The sequence below is a fragment of the Charadrius vociferus genome, unplaced genomic scaffold (genome assembly GCF_000708025.1).
Source record: "Charadrius vociferus isolate BGI_N301 unplaced genomic scaffold, ASM70802v2 scaffold163, whole genome shotgun sequence".
NCBI classification, from domain to species: Eukaryota; Metazoa; Chordata; class Aves; order Charadriiformes; family Charadriidae; genus Charadrius; species Charadrius vociferus.
In genome coordinates this window covers 18,692,954-18,707,851 of record NW_009648332.1, presented here as the reverse complement: position 1 = coordinate 18,707,851, position 14,898 = coordinate 18,692,954, and the positions used below count along the sequence as shown (strand labels likewise).

The 14,898-nt window shown below is 42.6% G+C and overlaps 1 protein-coding gene across 1 annotated transcript; it reads right to left on the bottom strand.

Moving 5' to 3' along the window:
- Positions 1-6,104: 6,104 nt before the first annotated feature.
- Positions 6,105-11,189, bottom strand: LOC104286341 (pancreatic alpha-amylase-like). Its single transcript, XM_009884917.1, has 9 exons — positions 11,013-11,189; positions 9,028-9,174; positions 8,626-8,823; positions 7,657-7,887; positions 7,124-7,257; positions 6,914-7,036; positions 6,693-6,792; positions 6,360-6,481; positions 6,105-6,249 (listed from the first exon to the last, which is right to left on the bottom strand). The coding sequence occupies exons 1-9, from the start codon at positions 11,178-11,180 to the stop codon at positions 6,105-6,107; spliced, it is 1,368 nt and encodes a 455-aa protein (XP_009883219.1). The 5' UTR covers positions 11,181-11,189.
- Positions 11,190-14,898: the final 3,709 nt, after the last annotated feature.

The following is a 14,898-nucleotide window of genomic DNA, read 5'->3' as shown; positions in this document are numbered from 1 at the left end:
GGTTAAATACAGCACGTGGCATTTTGTCACTGACTTTTACTTCAAGAATGCAACACTTCACTTTATTCAAACTAGGTGAAACTTTTGACATGGTATATTTTTTCAAGACCTATTAATTTTCTTCCTTTGGGTGAATAAATATACAGAACGTTATTAAAATGCCACACCATGTTTTTAAAAGGTCTTTTAGTCAGTCTCATTCTGGGATGTGGTTGAGGCCACAAAGACATTGTCTGCTGGTCTTATTGGTTTTGCATTTCTCAGTTACAAAAAAAAGGAATAGAAAACATGCTTCAAATTATATTAATTATATGGGTAGAAACAATGCCATAGTAGTCAAATAGAGAAAGGTGAAGTATTATACGACATTTTCTTTGAGCCACTTTAGATACGTTGCTTTACTTTCCCTTGCAGTCAGAAAAAATATGGGATTTGACACTGATCATTAAAATTGACCTTATTGAGAACATGTTTAGCCAATATTCACAGAAAGTGACGCAGGTAGTTCAGAAAAGTTGCACAGCTCAGTAGTGAATTATTATTCCCTGTTCTAAAGGAAATGCCTGCAGATGCTGATGTGTTGAGTTTGATTACTATTGTTTTCGTCTGCTTAAATAAAGTATTCTACTATAAATATTCACTGAAAATATTATATACTGCTATGACTAGATCAGGCAACACAATAGCTGACAATTTATAGCATAACAGGTTATATAAGCTCTAGACTCAACATTTCATGTTAGGTTCTAAGGGGACTGAGGAACTTTCCTTTTGTTTCTATACTTTCTTCAAATAATCTACTGATAACATTAAAGATATCCAATTTATAACTTACCTGGATAGCTTCTCCACTAGTAAAACAGCGTAATCTGCTTAATTCAGTCCAGTGTGCTTTGTTTACGCATATTCAGAGAACACATGGTCAAAACAAATGGACATAACAAGAAAATTACATTTATTGCTATGCTTCATTTTTTGTTCTTTTTCTGTGTTTTAATTTTCAGAAGTTTAAGTGAATAACAAGTGTTTTATACTTACAAAACTGACATCATTCCATTGCCTTTCCCATGCCACTACAATTAAAACAATCACAACATTTATTTAAAGAGCAAAGGACATTTCTTTCTTTACCAGCCAATTAAAAAGAAGCACAATTAATTAAATAAGAAAAATATAAGTTACTCCTCATTGATTTTCAAGTGTTTACTGCTCAGGATCTAACATCAGCCCCAAAACTTTCTTAGTCTAGAAATGACAGAAATTAAGATGGTCAACTAGAGGACCATAATAAAGGTTACAACAAGAATTGGTAAAGTCTTAAACTTTCTCTATAAAACCATTTAATTACTGTCCCTAAAATGTTCTCTAAGGGATATCATTGCCGATAATGGACACTTATAGACCATCTGGGTGAAATAAGTTAAGGAATTTTTCTCATACCTACACTGCAAATCAATTATGTCTTCATTGATCTTCCTTCTGTTCCAGTATACCTCCCTTAAATGCCTCCATATGTTGTATGGCACAAAACAAACCACGCTTGAACAACATGCTGATATACACAAAGTTCTGTATAGTGTGAATTACAGTACCTATGAAATGTACCTATTCCTAATCATATGATTATAGGATTCATATTGCTTGAAGAACGTAGTTACACTCACATTCCACTCTTGCTCCAGCACAGTATAAAGAAAATATCCAGCTTGTTTTTTTTTTAAATGTTTCCTCAACACTCATCATTGGTAGCTAAGTTACTTTACTATTTGGTGTACCATAAATGCAAAAGCTCCATAAAATCATCGTTGCCTTGGGGGTTGTTTGTCTTCTACATTATCCAAGAGGTAGATTTAGATTAGACATTAGGTAGAAATTCTTTACTCTGAGGGTGGTGAGGCAGTGGAGTAGGTTCCCAGGGAAGTTGTGGATGCCCCATCCCTGGAAGTGTTCAAGGCCAGGGTGGATGGGGTCTTTGAGTAACCTGGTCTAGTGGGAGGTGTCTCTGCCCATGGCAGGGGGGCTGGAACTAGATAAACTTTAAGGTCCCTTCCAACCCAAAGTATTCTATGATTCTATGACACTATATTTCTGTAAAAACCAAAATTGTTCAAACAGCAGAGGTGAAAATGCTCTTCACATAGGCTGCAACATTTCATATGGCTTTCCTGTCTCACAAACCAAACAAATATGAAGAACATTTCCCTCTTCATGGCTGACTGAATCTAACACAGTTCCTCTGAGCTTTCCAAAAACAAAAGGCTGACTAGGATCAAATTGGTACTCAGCATGTGACGGAAGAGCACAAAAAGCATAACTGTGGTAGAAGTGTGGGGAAGTATAGTAGAAGAGAGCAAAACAGGCCAGCTAAACCTGCCAAACCAGAGACAAAAGGAGGAAAGAAAGACAGGTTTCTCAGATACACTGTTACCTTATTTCTCATAAGTGGAGATGGACAGATTCATCTCCTGCCCCACAAATGTCAACTGAGCAGTTCCTCATGACCCAGCAACTGCATTCATGCTCTTCTGCAGTGAAGGAACAGAAAAGGAAATTCTATTACAGAACTACTTAAATTTCTCTGGAAGAGATATCTCACAGATCCCAAAGGCAAAATAATCTATTACTATTCATCATCTTTCTTCCATTCACTTTAAAACCATTCTGATAACCTGATAGTATGTGAAAAAGGTAACAGTATTTACCTTTGTTTGTAGTCAAGTTTCTTCAGTCAGCTACATACCATATCCCTAAAAATCAAAATATGTATTTTTACATGCTTAATGCCAACTGGTTAGGTTTGTGGGCTTTTTCCATGTTTAAATGAAAATGGAGAATGGATCAAGAGCAACCCTGAGGAGAAGGACCTGGAGGTGCTGATTGATGAGAAGCTCAACATGAGCTGGTAATGCACAATCACAGCTCAGAAAGCCAACCATATCATGGGCGGCATCAGAAGAAGCATGGCCAGCAGGTCAGACCCCACCTGGAGTACTGCATCCAGCTCTGGAGTCCTCAGCATGAGATGGACATGGACCTGTCGGAGTGGGTCCAGAAGAGGGCCACAACGATGATCAGAGGGATGGAGCACTTCTCCTGTGAAGACAAGCTGAGAGAGTTGGCATTGTTCAGCCTGGAGAAAAGAAGGCTCCGTGGAGACCTTATAGCATCTTTCCAGTACCTAAAGGGGGCCTACAGGAAAGCTGGAGAGGCATCCCTGCCCCGTCCCTGGAGCTGTTTAAGGCCAGGCTGGATGGGGCTTGGAGCAACCCGGTCTAGTGGGAGGTCTCCCTGCCTATGGCAGGGGGGTTGGAACTAGATGATCTTCAAGATCCCTTCCAACCTAAACCATTCTATGATTCTATGAAATTCTAGACCAGAGTTCAAAATATAAATACAAATGTAAACTAAATATAAATATAAAATAAAGAAGAGAAAGTATCTGGAAGACTCAAAACTTAGAGTTAAAATAAAACCCAAGTCTAATTTAAACCATTACTTTTTTTTAAATCTCAAATTTTCTGGGGTTTGAGCTATTATTTTGGAAGGCTTGAGACTGGCAATTTTGCAACCAAGTTTAGAATATCAGCCTATAATGTATTTTGGCATTACTCAGTTAAACTCATTGTTTGGCCAATGAAAGCGAGCACTACTTTGCAACAGAAAATGAAATATTGCATAATGCCCACAAAATTCTGAAGTCTTACACTTCAGCAAACCTATTAAACATCCTGTTGTGCTCCAGAAAGTACGTTACTTTAAACTTGATAAATTTCAAAACAGGATTTCAAATTTTCATTCATTACTGGCATGCAAAATTAAGGCCTTAGTGACATTGCTTTACATACAGCAGCAATAGAAATGATAAAATTAACGTTAGAAATTTGCTAGTGCCAATAATTTTTGTAAAAACTTTAAGATCAACAGTAAAACTGACTGTAACTCTGAGTTTCATGGCCATCTGCAAGACCTGGTGTTGCTCGAGATGACAGTGTTGCTTTCTTCATCTTCATTGTGCTCAAATTACAAGGCAATGTGCCAGAAATCTTGACATAAAATGTACAAAAAACCAAAGTCGGATGCAGGTCTCGTCCTTTTGAAACAGTGAACATCTGGCCCGCAAAGTTTTACTTACACCTAAGGAAACTGTCTCATGATTTCTTTTTCGCCATGTTGTATTTAATTCCACTGTTAAATGCAGAGATAGCTGAATCTGTATCAGGCAAAACACTCACTGCACTCCAACATAATTGAAAAGTGGATCCACATATGTTCACAGGCACAGACATATCCTTCTCCATATTCAGCACCTCCTGTTTATTTATGGACACCTCAGATCAATGTGTGTCATTTCAATCATGTGCCACAATAGCTGGAGGCCTTGGGGGTGAATTTGTAATTTTAAGGGTACACTGACTCTTGCATTTGGGATTAGGTAATGTCTCAATAATAACTAGCATAGAATCACAGAATTTCTGAGGGTTAGAGCTGAACGCATGGCTTAAACAAACAAGAGTACAGTAACCCAGAAAGAGCAGGCAGTGCCAATCTATTTCAAAGGGGCAGGAGGGCTCCCTGACCTGACCCTGGGGGCAAATGACAGGTGTGCAATGGCTATTAACATCCTGCCACAGGGGTCTCCCAGTCTTTGACACCACTCCAGTGAGCAGATCCAGAGGCTGTGTTTTGCCAGCATGCCCCTGCCCTTAGCAAGGTGGTGCTGGCCAGAGCGAGCAAGGCAGACAGATGGCAGGTCCAGCCTCTGGACACCATGACGGCCTTGACAGACACTCCGAGCCCCTGGGCACATTGAGAGCCAATATCTGCCCCCAACACCCATGCACACTCTCTCCCGCCACAAATGGGAAACAGCCCTTAAAAGTACACTTTGACCTCAAAAATAATAAATCTGGTCATTCCTCTTCCAATTGCCCCTCCACACTGGGCCACAACAAGTACTTTTGGCCAAGCAGACATTCTGACTTAAAGAAAAGGCCACGCTCTTGCATTTACCTCAGCATTTTCTCACAGCTGACAATGAAATTGGGAAAGCCAACAAATCGGTGCTCCGTCTGTGTAACAGTCTAAGATATTACAGTATAAGTGAGCCTAACACACCACATAGACAAGAATATGCTGTGCTTCAGCCACTGTCACAAGGTCTAAGTGATGCTTGCATATACAGCACCCTTCTCAGACACCGTTGGAACAGCCACAGTGAACGTTTGCTTGCAGCCAGCCATTGGGACCAAAGATGGGAGATTTTGATTTCCACAGGCACAAACTGACACTGAACCAGGCAACCCGCTGGCCTGACTGATGTCATAGGCTGCAATAATTGACTGGCACGGCCCAGCTTCCTCTGCTGACCCAGAACCCACGTTTAGTTTGTCCCACAAAACGGATAAGCTCTCTGCGTGCATTGGCACTGCTCAGAGCTGACTGCCCACAGTGTGGCTGTTCTGGGATACAGATCTGTGTTTGTGTATCCACCTTGGAAATACTGCATTTTAACTTACCCAGCTGTTGGGTTTTGTTCCTTGTTTTATTTTCTCCCATGTTTCTGTGATCTGGGAAATGGAGTGCTGTGTTGCCTTAAAACCCACCACTGCATTGCCACTCGTTATGACATGACAAAGTTACAATCCAATTAATGAAGGGAAAAAGCACTACTTTTCAATTTGATTGCCATTTATTATTCACTAGATACAGAGAATCAGTCACACTCAAATACCAGGGAGTCACATATGGGGGAAACGGTAAATCTAAAGACCAATGGAAATCCAATTCTTGTGTACAAGATTGCAAAACAGTTTATAAAACTGTCCCTTTTGGACTATATCCCTGAGTCTCTAAGTTCCCTCATTTCTGTAAGTTCAGACATTACTGATTGACCATGTTCCTCAGTGATACAGCCAACTGTAGGAATGGGGAAAGAGCAAGAGCACAGTACAACGTCTAACATGGGACAGTGAAGAGTGCTCCTGGTAGGGTGGAGAATTGTAAGTTTAAACTGCCAACCAAGACAGAGGAAGCATCTATTACAGAGATCTGTCGGAGCTCACAACTCCTTAAAAGCTTTCTCTGATAACTAGGCGAATTATAATTTATTCATCTCTTACGTACCAGTCATCATTATTGAAAACGATGAAGCCTTTATTACCACGGCCAAAAGCTACTTGATTGCTGCCATTGTCCCACCAGTTGGAGAAAGGTTGACCATCTACCACGTTACGGAAGATAACCATGTTCCTGAAAATGCAAGGAATGCCTGTCACTGGGCCTGCACGAGCTCTAAAGACACAGCGAACATCAAGCAAAAGCAACCGCTTTTACTCATTTTTTTCTCCACACTGTCCTACTTTATTTGACGCCAGCGATGTTCACAAACCCAGTCGTTGCCACAGGTAGTGTCTGGATTGATTGTGACAGGCTTTGTTGATCCATCCGGGTTACTTGGTGGTCCAACCCAATCATTGATGTCCTGTAATTAAAAAGAGAAGTTTAAAGCTTCTTAATGAAAACGCACAGAGCCTACCTGTAGAGAAAAGTTAGACGGAGCATCAAATTGCCACCTGCTACATCCAACATGGCACAGAGAAATCACTTAACAAATTTAAATGCACTGGACTGCTTCTCGGGCCCTGTTCTGTTCCTTATTCACCATGAATGTATCTTCAGCATTACAAGCTTACCCGCCCGTTTTCAAAATATCTTGGCCAGCGAAAACTTGACATCACACGTGTGAACCCATACGGATGAGCAAGCATGAAACCAACGGCCATTTTATAAAGCCTGTTTGTCAGACAAAAAAAATAATCATGTAATGAGAGGTGGAAAGGGAAAGCATGCCAGAGAACAGAGAGACAAACAAGCAAAAGGAAGCAGCATCCCCCAGACAAGAGCAATCCCTCACCTGGGGTCCCAGAAGGTTAGAATGGAAGCTCCACCAGCACCGTGCCCACGCTGGTTGTCATGATTATCCACAAAGACCACGGCTCTGTCAGAAGGCACAAAGCCCCAGCCTTCTCCCCAGTTCCTAGACAAAAACACAAAGACTTGTAGCTACCCTGCCAACTGATATATCCAGTGTATCCCAGATAAGTCGCAGCATCTTCATTCTTACTTTAAGTAGGCCATCTTTTCTCCATTCCACTTGCGGATCACTGTCCCCAGTTTTGCACCATATTTGAATTCTGTCACTCGTCCATTTCCAAAGTAGTCACTGCTTTTGATCGGCTCTCCGCCCAAGTCAATTACCTGGTACACAAAGGAAAAACTGTGCATCTCTTCTTGTCTCACAGAGAAAAAAAAAATGCAGTGTACAGTCCTCAACATTAGTGCTTGCTCTACAGAAAAAATATTCAAGTATGTTTAATTCTGCTGTGTAGATCAGCCCAAAGTTAGTATAATACATGATGGACACATGTAAAAGCATGATTGAAGACAAAAAAAAGGTAAAGTTGAATAACAACCTGTTGTGTAGGCATTTTTAAAAAGCAAAACTACTTATGTCTGCTGGGCTGCTCCAAAGAAATGACTAGTTCTTTCTGGGATAAAGTTGGATGAAGATGTATTACCACCATTCCTCTGAAGGATGGAGGTAAAAGAGATACCAAAGACATTGACAAACATAAAGGAAAAAAACATGGGGATTACCTCCTGGTAAATGAAAGGTTTTGTTCCTGGAGAAAACCATTTAGTATTTAGGTCTTTCAGCTTGTCCAGAAATGCTTTCATGTCCCCAGGCCACATATGCTTGGCAGCATCCACTCGGAAGCCTGCTACGCCAATATCAATGAGGTAGTTCATATACTCAGCAACTTTTGAGCGTACATAGTCCTTCTCCAGGGCCAGATCGAGAAGGCTAGCCAAGCGGCAGTCCCGGACCTGTGTAATGAAAAAAAAAACAAATCAAAAAACCCTTGAGGTGACACTCTGTCAGCTTGTAAAACCTTTCATTGAAATGTTTGCATGTTTCGAGCCATAAAATCATTTCTGTTTGGATATCTAATTTGCATAGAAGAGTTATGTCAAGGTCTGCAAGAAGACATAGGTAAATTTACTATACATCTCAATACTCAAGTTAGGACAGCCAGTGAGGGACATCACCTCCCTGTGCAGATGTCATCAAAATTGAGGATGAGAAACAGCATGGTGTATTGTTGCAAAGTAGCTGAAGGAAAAGCAGTAACCTTGAGAAAGAACTGCCACACATTCCATCTACAAAAAAAAGAGTAATTCGCTCAACCAGGGTACCATCTTGCACTGCTATCAATTTTCCAAGGGGGCTCCTTAACAAGATCAGCTGAGTTTACAAGCTGTAAGGAAGAGTTTACCAGCTGAGCTAAGTACACTGGGCTCAGCTCAGGAGGAGACTCCTCCACACACCCACATGAAACATGTGGGGAGGGTACTTGATTTCTCAGTACTTAGAATATTTTGCACCATGAGTACCTTTACTGTACCTGTGTTCACTACCTCATTCACTTTACAGGTGACTAAGCACAGGTTTTTTGAGAAAGTACTCCCTTTGTTTGGCCTTATTGCAATGTTTACACAACAGGTTGAAAAAAAAAAAAAAAAGGAAAAAGAAAAATATTTCAAACTTTTGCTACAGAAAGTTACCTGATACATATCACCATAATTTTCAATTTCTCCACTTCCAGTTCGACATTTGCCATCATTGAAATCCCAGCCAGAGTATGGCACAGCTGGAAAATCTCTGGTCCCAGCATTAAAATAGCTTCCACAGGCAGAATGTGTGCCTGAGCCACCCGCAGCCCCACACATGTGGTTGACAACAGCATCCACATAAATACGAACCTAGAAAAGAAATAAGCGCCTTTTAGTACGTTTTATAATGATGGTGAAGTGATAGCCAGAGCTTTACATCACTATTAATTCGATCTGGTTTTTCCACTTCAGTTCATTCTCAGTTTATGTCTCCTTTTAGGACAGCAGCAGTAACTTCCCTCAGCTGATACAACACTTCTTGCCCTATCAGACAGAAATTTTCAGGGCACTTACTCCAACGTTGTTGCATCTGGTCACCATGTCTCTGAATTCATCTTCATTTCCTGATCGACTGCAGATCTTGTAGCTGATGGGCTGGTATCTTTCCCACCAGGGTCTGTGCGGGTTACTGAGGACAATGTGTTCATTTGGAGGCGAAACCTGCAGATCAAATTATGTCCTTTGATAAGAAATCAAGCGGTTTTATTTCAATGTTTTAAGGGCAAAATCTGCACTCAGCATCTCTGCCCTCAGAGGCAGGCTAGCACCCAACCCAGTCTCGCTCTCATAGCACAAGCTTGGGTCTGCAAGATGTCCATCTTGTAGACTGGCACGAAAGAAGTTTTCTTTTGTTCCTGTGGGCTGCCCAGGTCCCACACGGGCCTGCTTTCAAGGACACGTGCATGGGAGGGCTGAAGCCACAGGAATTATTTTTACCTGGAACAGTAATGTCCTTAGGAAAGCTGAAATTCGAAGCTTATGCACTTCCCTCAGAACAAGGTAGAGAGGAAACTGTAGCTTTGCAGGGGAAACGTTTCAGAGGACAGCATGCCCCTTTATAAATGGTCTGCTAGAGATACAATATCATTCACTGGCCCTGCAGGCTCTGACATTGCATCTAACAGCAGTTACTACTTCAATCTTCCCCTTTCCAACACCAAGGTTACTTGGAGCTGGCTGTCTCTGATTGTAGCTGGTTGACCCTGGCTGGATGCCAGGTGCCCACCAAAGCCGCTCTATCACTCCCCTCCTCAGCTGGATGGGGGAGAGAAAATATAACAGGCTTGTGGGTCGAGATAAGGACAGGGAGATCCCTCAGCAATTACTGTCACAGGCAAAACAGACTTGACTTGAGGAAATTGAACAGAGGAAGTTCCATCTTAACATGAGGAGGAACTTCTTTACTTTGAGGGTAGTGGAGCACTGGAACAGGCTGCCCAGAGAGGTTGTGGAGTCTCCCACTCTGGAGACATTCAAAACCCGCCTGGACGCTGTCCTGTGCAACCTGTTGTAGGTGACCCTGCTCTGGCGGGGGGGGTTGGACTAGATGATCTCCAGAGGTCACTTCCAACCCTGACCATTCTGTGATTCTGTGAAATTAGTTTAATTTATTACCAATAAAATTAGAGTAGGGTAATGAGAAATAAACCCAAATCTTAACACACCTTTCTCCTCACCCCTCCTTTCTTCCCAGGCTTAATTTTACTCCTGACTTTCTTTACCTCCTCCCCCTGCAGCGGTGCAAGAGGATGGGGAATGGGGGTTGCGGTCAGTTCATCACACATCGTCTTTGCCGCTCCTTCCTCCTCAGGGGGAAGACTCCCCACACTCTTCCTCTGCTCCAGTGTGGGGTCCCTCCCACAGGAGACAGTCCTCCACAAATTTCTCCAACATGAGTCCTTCCCACAGGCTGCAGTTCTTCACAAACTGCTCCAGCATGCGTCCCTTCCACGGGGTGCAGTCCTTCAGGAACAGACTGCTCCAGCATGTGTCCCCCATGGGGCCACAGATCCTGACAGCAAACCTGCTCCAGCGTGGGCTTCCCACAAGGTCATAGCCTTCTTTGGGCATCCCCCTGCTTGAGTGTGGGGTCCTCCATGGGCTGCAGGTGGATATCTGCTCCTCTATTAACCTCCATGAACGCAGAGGGCCAGCCTGCCTCACCATGGTCTTCACCATGGGCTGCAGGAGAATCTCTGCTCCAGCACCCGGAGCACCTCCTCACCCTCCCCCCTTCTTAAATATTTTGTCACAGAGGTGCTACCACTGTTGTTGATTGACTCAGCTTTGGCCAGCAGTGGGTCCCTCTTGGAACCAGCTGGCATTGGCTCTATTGGGCATAGGAGAAGCTTCTGGCATCTGCTCAAAGAAGCCACCCCTGTAGCCCCCCTCACTACCAAAACCTTGCCACGCAAACCCAATACACCGATTCAGGTATTTTGATTTATTAATCAAATGCTACAATACCATCTCCTACCTACTCACAAGAAACAACTTACCTGAACTCCTCCAAACCCATTAGGACCTAAATAGCGTTCACACTCAAGAGCAATATCCACCCAGCGCCATTCAAAGAGATGCACAATGGACGTCCTCCCAGCCTGAATATGGGGGTCGTACTGTGCCCAGCAAAACCCTACAGCTGCGAGTAGGAGGAGGACTTGCATGATGCCTTCAGTATACAGCTGTGGTCTCTCCACTGGCAATTTATACTCCTGCAAGATGACAAAGTTCCTACTGCAGCTGTCAAAATTCACACAGATCAAAGTTATTGTTTGGCTAGCTAGCTCCGTATCATTTTTCTGTTTTGTTTTTTCCTAGACTGCCCAACAGCTGAAGATAAAATACCTTTTCACAATGATTATACATTACCATAAACCAAGCAGTCTGTGAGCAGTGCACCAAAATTCAGAATTGTACTCTTTCCAATTATGTAAACAAAGGTACTTTATCAAAAGTATTCCAAAACATAGCACACAGACCCTCAAAGGGGGACGTCTGGAAGGTAAAAGGAAAAGGAGGTATCAAAAGATAAGCTCTAAGAAAGTAAGTGAGTTCACCAGCATTCAGAGGCACCTAACTGTCAGGATTAGTCTAAGGTCAAACCAGGGCACCTGATCAGCCACTCTCAGTCAGTAACAGATGTGTCACACAACATGTTGTGTGCCTTCACCAGGTGAATCACACTTTTAACTAGAAACTGACCTTTTTTCATGCCTAAAGTTTTTCTAGCATCGTTGCCCAGTCCCTGCTAGGAACTGCTACCGTTTTTTTTCACACGGTTGTGCAGAGCAACTGTTGCTCTACCTGATTGAACGTGATCTGAGCTGAAAGTGTTTTCCATTCCAACAGAGACTCTGCATAAGGCTTCATCTCACTTTAAATGACCAATGATTGTGGCAGACTGAAAGACATGGACTCCGATATGCAGGATCGAGTTCAGCTTTATTAAGCAAGCATGCTCTTTATATACTTTTCTACCAAGGCCAGTAATTTTCTACCTTTACTTGTTTACACCATCACATACTCTACAAGGTTACGTTCCCACCGCAGCACTTCCTTATCTAGGGTGTAGCTTCACACAACTCCCTCGTCTGCCAAAACAGCAGCTGCAGATGTTTATTCCTCCCATGGCCTATGGCCTATTAGCTCTACCACACTTAACCCATCTTTTGCCTCAGTCCCCACATCTAATTCATCTGAGTCAAGGAAGGAAACCCAAAATCAGATGTAAAGTGATAATGCAGTTTTAGCTGTCTGACATAAAACTGAATTTGAAAGCCAGAGCTGTTGCCCAAGTACCTTCTGGCCTTTCCTACAGTTTTCTCCTTCAAAAAAACCTCCTGACTTTTGCTCATGACATAATTTCAGGTCTTCATTTGGAACTGACTTATAAGATCAATGTGTAAGCAAGAACACTCCATGAATAAGCTCAAGTCATGGCAACGATAAAACAACACTCCGAGAGAATACAAAGAACAGAAAATCCCTTACATTTGACAAATATCTATGAGAAAAACAAAAAGTCCACAAAATGGCACATCTACACCAAGAGAAAAGAAACCTCAGTGCCCTTTGTACTCGAACTGCTTCTAGTATGTTCTTTCTGAAACTAGCCATGCCAATGAATATGTCACATGCATCCTTCTCTTTCCCAGATTTTGTCTTGAAGGACGAAACGCAGAAGCAGGTCTCATTTGCCCACCTGTTCATTCTCATATCACGGACCTTATCAAAGGTCTTTTTTTCCACTATGACAATGAAATAGTAAATTACTGCAAATGACCTTGCCTACTCACTAACAGCAAGGAACCAATGAGAAGGAACCTTGTGATTACCTTGTGAGAACAGACTCTCCCCGTTCCTTAACATTACTGAGCAACCAAATATGCCTGAGGTTTAATTTTTACACCACCATTCCCTGAGAGGTTCCATTGATGTGATGGCACGTCACTGCATAACATTCAGTTTCCAATGACATGTGTTTTCCACCGAAATACACTGCTATCAGCCAAGGAGAGCAAGGACCCATCCTTGATAGCCTGATGCAATGGATGGCCAACCCACTGGCAAGGGGACTGAGAGCCCTCACGTAGCTATTCAGCCGCTCAAGCTGAACAGGCTGCAGTATTTTAGCATGCTGAGGAAATGCATGAGGGCAGGAGAGAAAGTGGCCATCCAGGACTGATCATTTACGAGTTTTTCTGAAGTAGAATCCCAAGTAGAAAGTGTTTAATGCGCAGTTTCAAACATAGCATCTTTTTCAGTATGGTAAAAACATCACATGCCTAAGAAATTGGCTCTGCTGTTCATGGGAGTTTTAGGGGAGTTGAAGCTTTGAGCAGACGAGACATTGGAGGGGTACAGCTTTGTTTTGATATCCATTGTTTTAAACCATTTGATCCCCCAGCATAACTGGAAACCTGGCTGTGAAGAACTGGAGGATACAGGTTCTAGATATTGAAATGAGACCCTTTTATTTGCAAGCTTTTACACCGCAAACCTGAAAAAGCAAGTGTGCTCTTTAGATATCCCTATGTGGTCATAGCAGAGCTCTGTCAATTGAATACACAATCGATAGCACGCTGCAATGGCAGCATTTTCCCAACACACTGCTGCAGTGTCAATGCGTTCGCAAGACCTACCAGCATGTGACCAGCCAATAAACCCCTCCAAAGGAAGAAGGCTCAGAGGAGACAGGCAAGAGCCCATGAAGCTCAGAGGATAATGCAGGCTGTGACTGCCCACAGGTGTTGCAAAGAATGCCGACTTTATCTCAACACAAAGAGGGCTGGAGGGTGGCCTTTATTTGAGATAAACAGCTATGTCAGTTGAGTGCACCAGCTGGTAGTGTAACCATTTATCCCCAAGTTAATTGAAAGAGTGTTTTTTTTCAATCAGACCAGCACAGGGAACAGCGTACACACGGCTCACCACAACAGAGATTATAAAAACTAAACCACTAACAAAAGATTTTGAAAGATAGTAATGGTGTTTAGCTGTTTTCAGCCCACATATTTCTTTCCAGTGACTGGGGACACCCAGCATCCTGATGGTGAGTGTGTTACAGACAACGGTAATGGAGATCACATCGATATTGTGATTGAACTGTATATTGCAATTGTTATATTTTGCTAAGTTTAACTTACATTTGTATTGTGATTTCAGTGTATTTTGTATCACTGATAAGTCAGAAAAAGTATCTAGCATCAGTTATAAGTAAATAAGTAAATTTGATATGAAACATTAACAAGGAAAGCCAAGGCAGCCCTGGAATTGACTCTGGCGAAAAGTGTCAAAGCCAATAAGAAGGGTTTCTTTAAGTACATAGGAGGCAAAAGGAAAACTAAGGAAAATGTGGGCACACTGTTGAACGAGACAGGTGCTGTGGTGACAGACGATGCAGAGAAGGCAGAGTTGCTGAATGGCTACTTTGCTTCTGTCTTCACTGTTCAGGCCAGTCCTTGGGAGTCCCAGACTTTGCAGGTAAAAAAGAAAGTCTGGAGGAAGCAAGATTTTCCCTTGGTTGATGAGGAGCAAGTTAGAGACCAGTTAGATAAACTGGATATCCACAAGTCCATGGGGCCTGATGGGATGCACCCACGAGTGCCAAGGGAGCTGGGGGAAGTCATTGCTGGGCTGGTCTCCATCATCTTTGAAAGGTCCTGGAGAACAGGGGAGGTGCCTGAGGACTGGAGGAAAGCCAATGTCACTCCAGTCTTCAAAAAGGGCAAGAAGGACGATGCAGGAAACTACAGGCCGGTCAGCCTCACCTCCATCCCTGGAAAGATGATGGAACAGTTTGTTCTGGGTGTCATCTCAAAGCACCTGGAAGAAAAGAAGGTTATCAGAAGTAGTCAACATGGATTCACCAAGGGGAAGTCA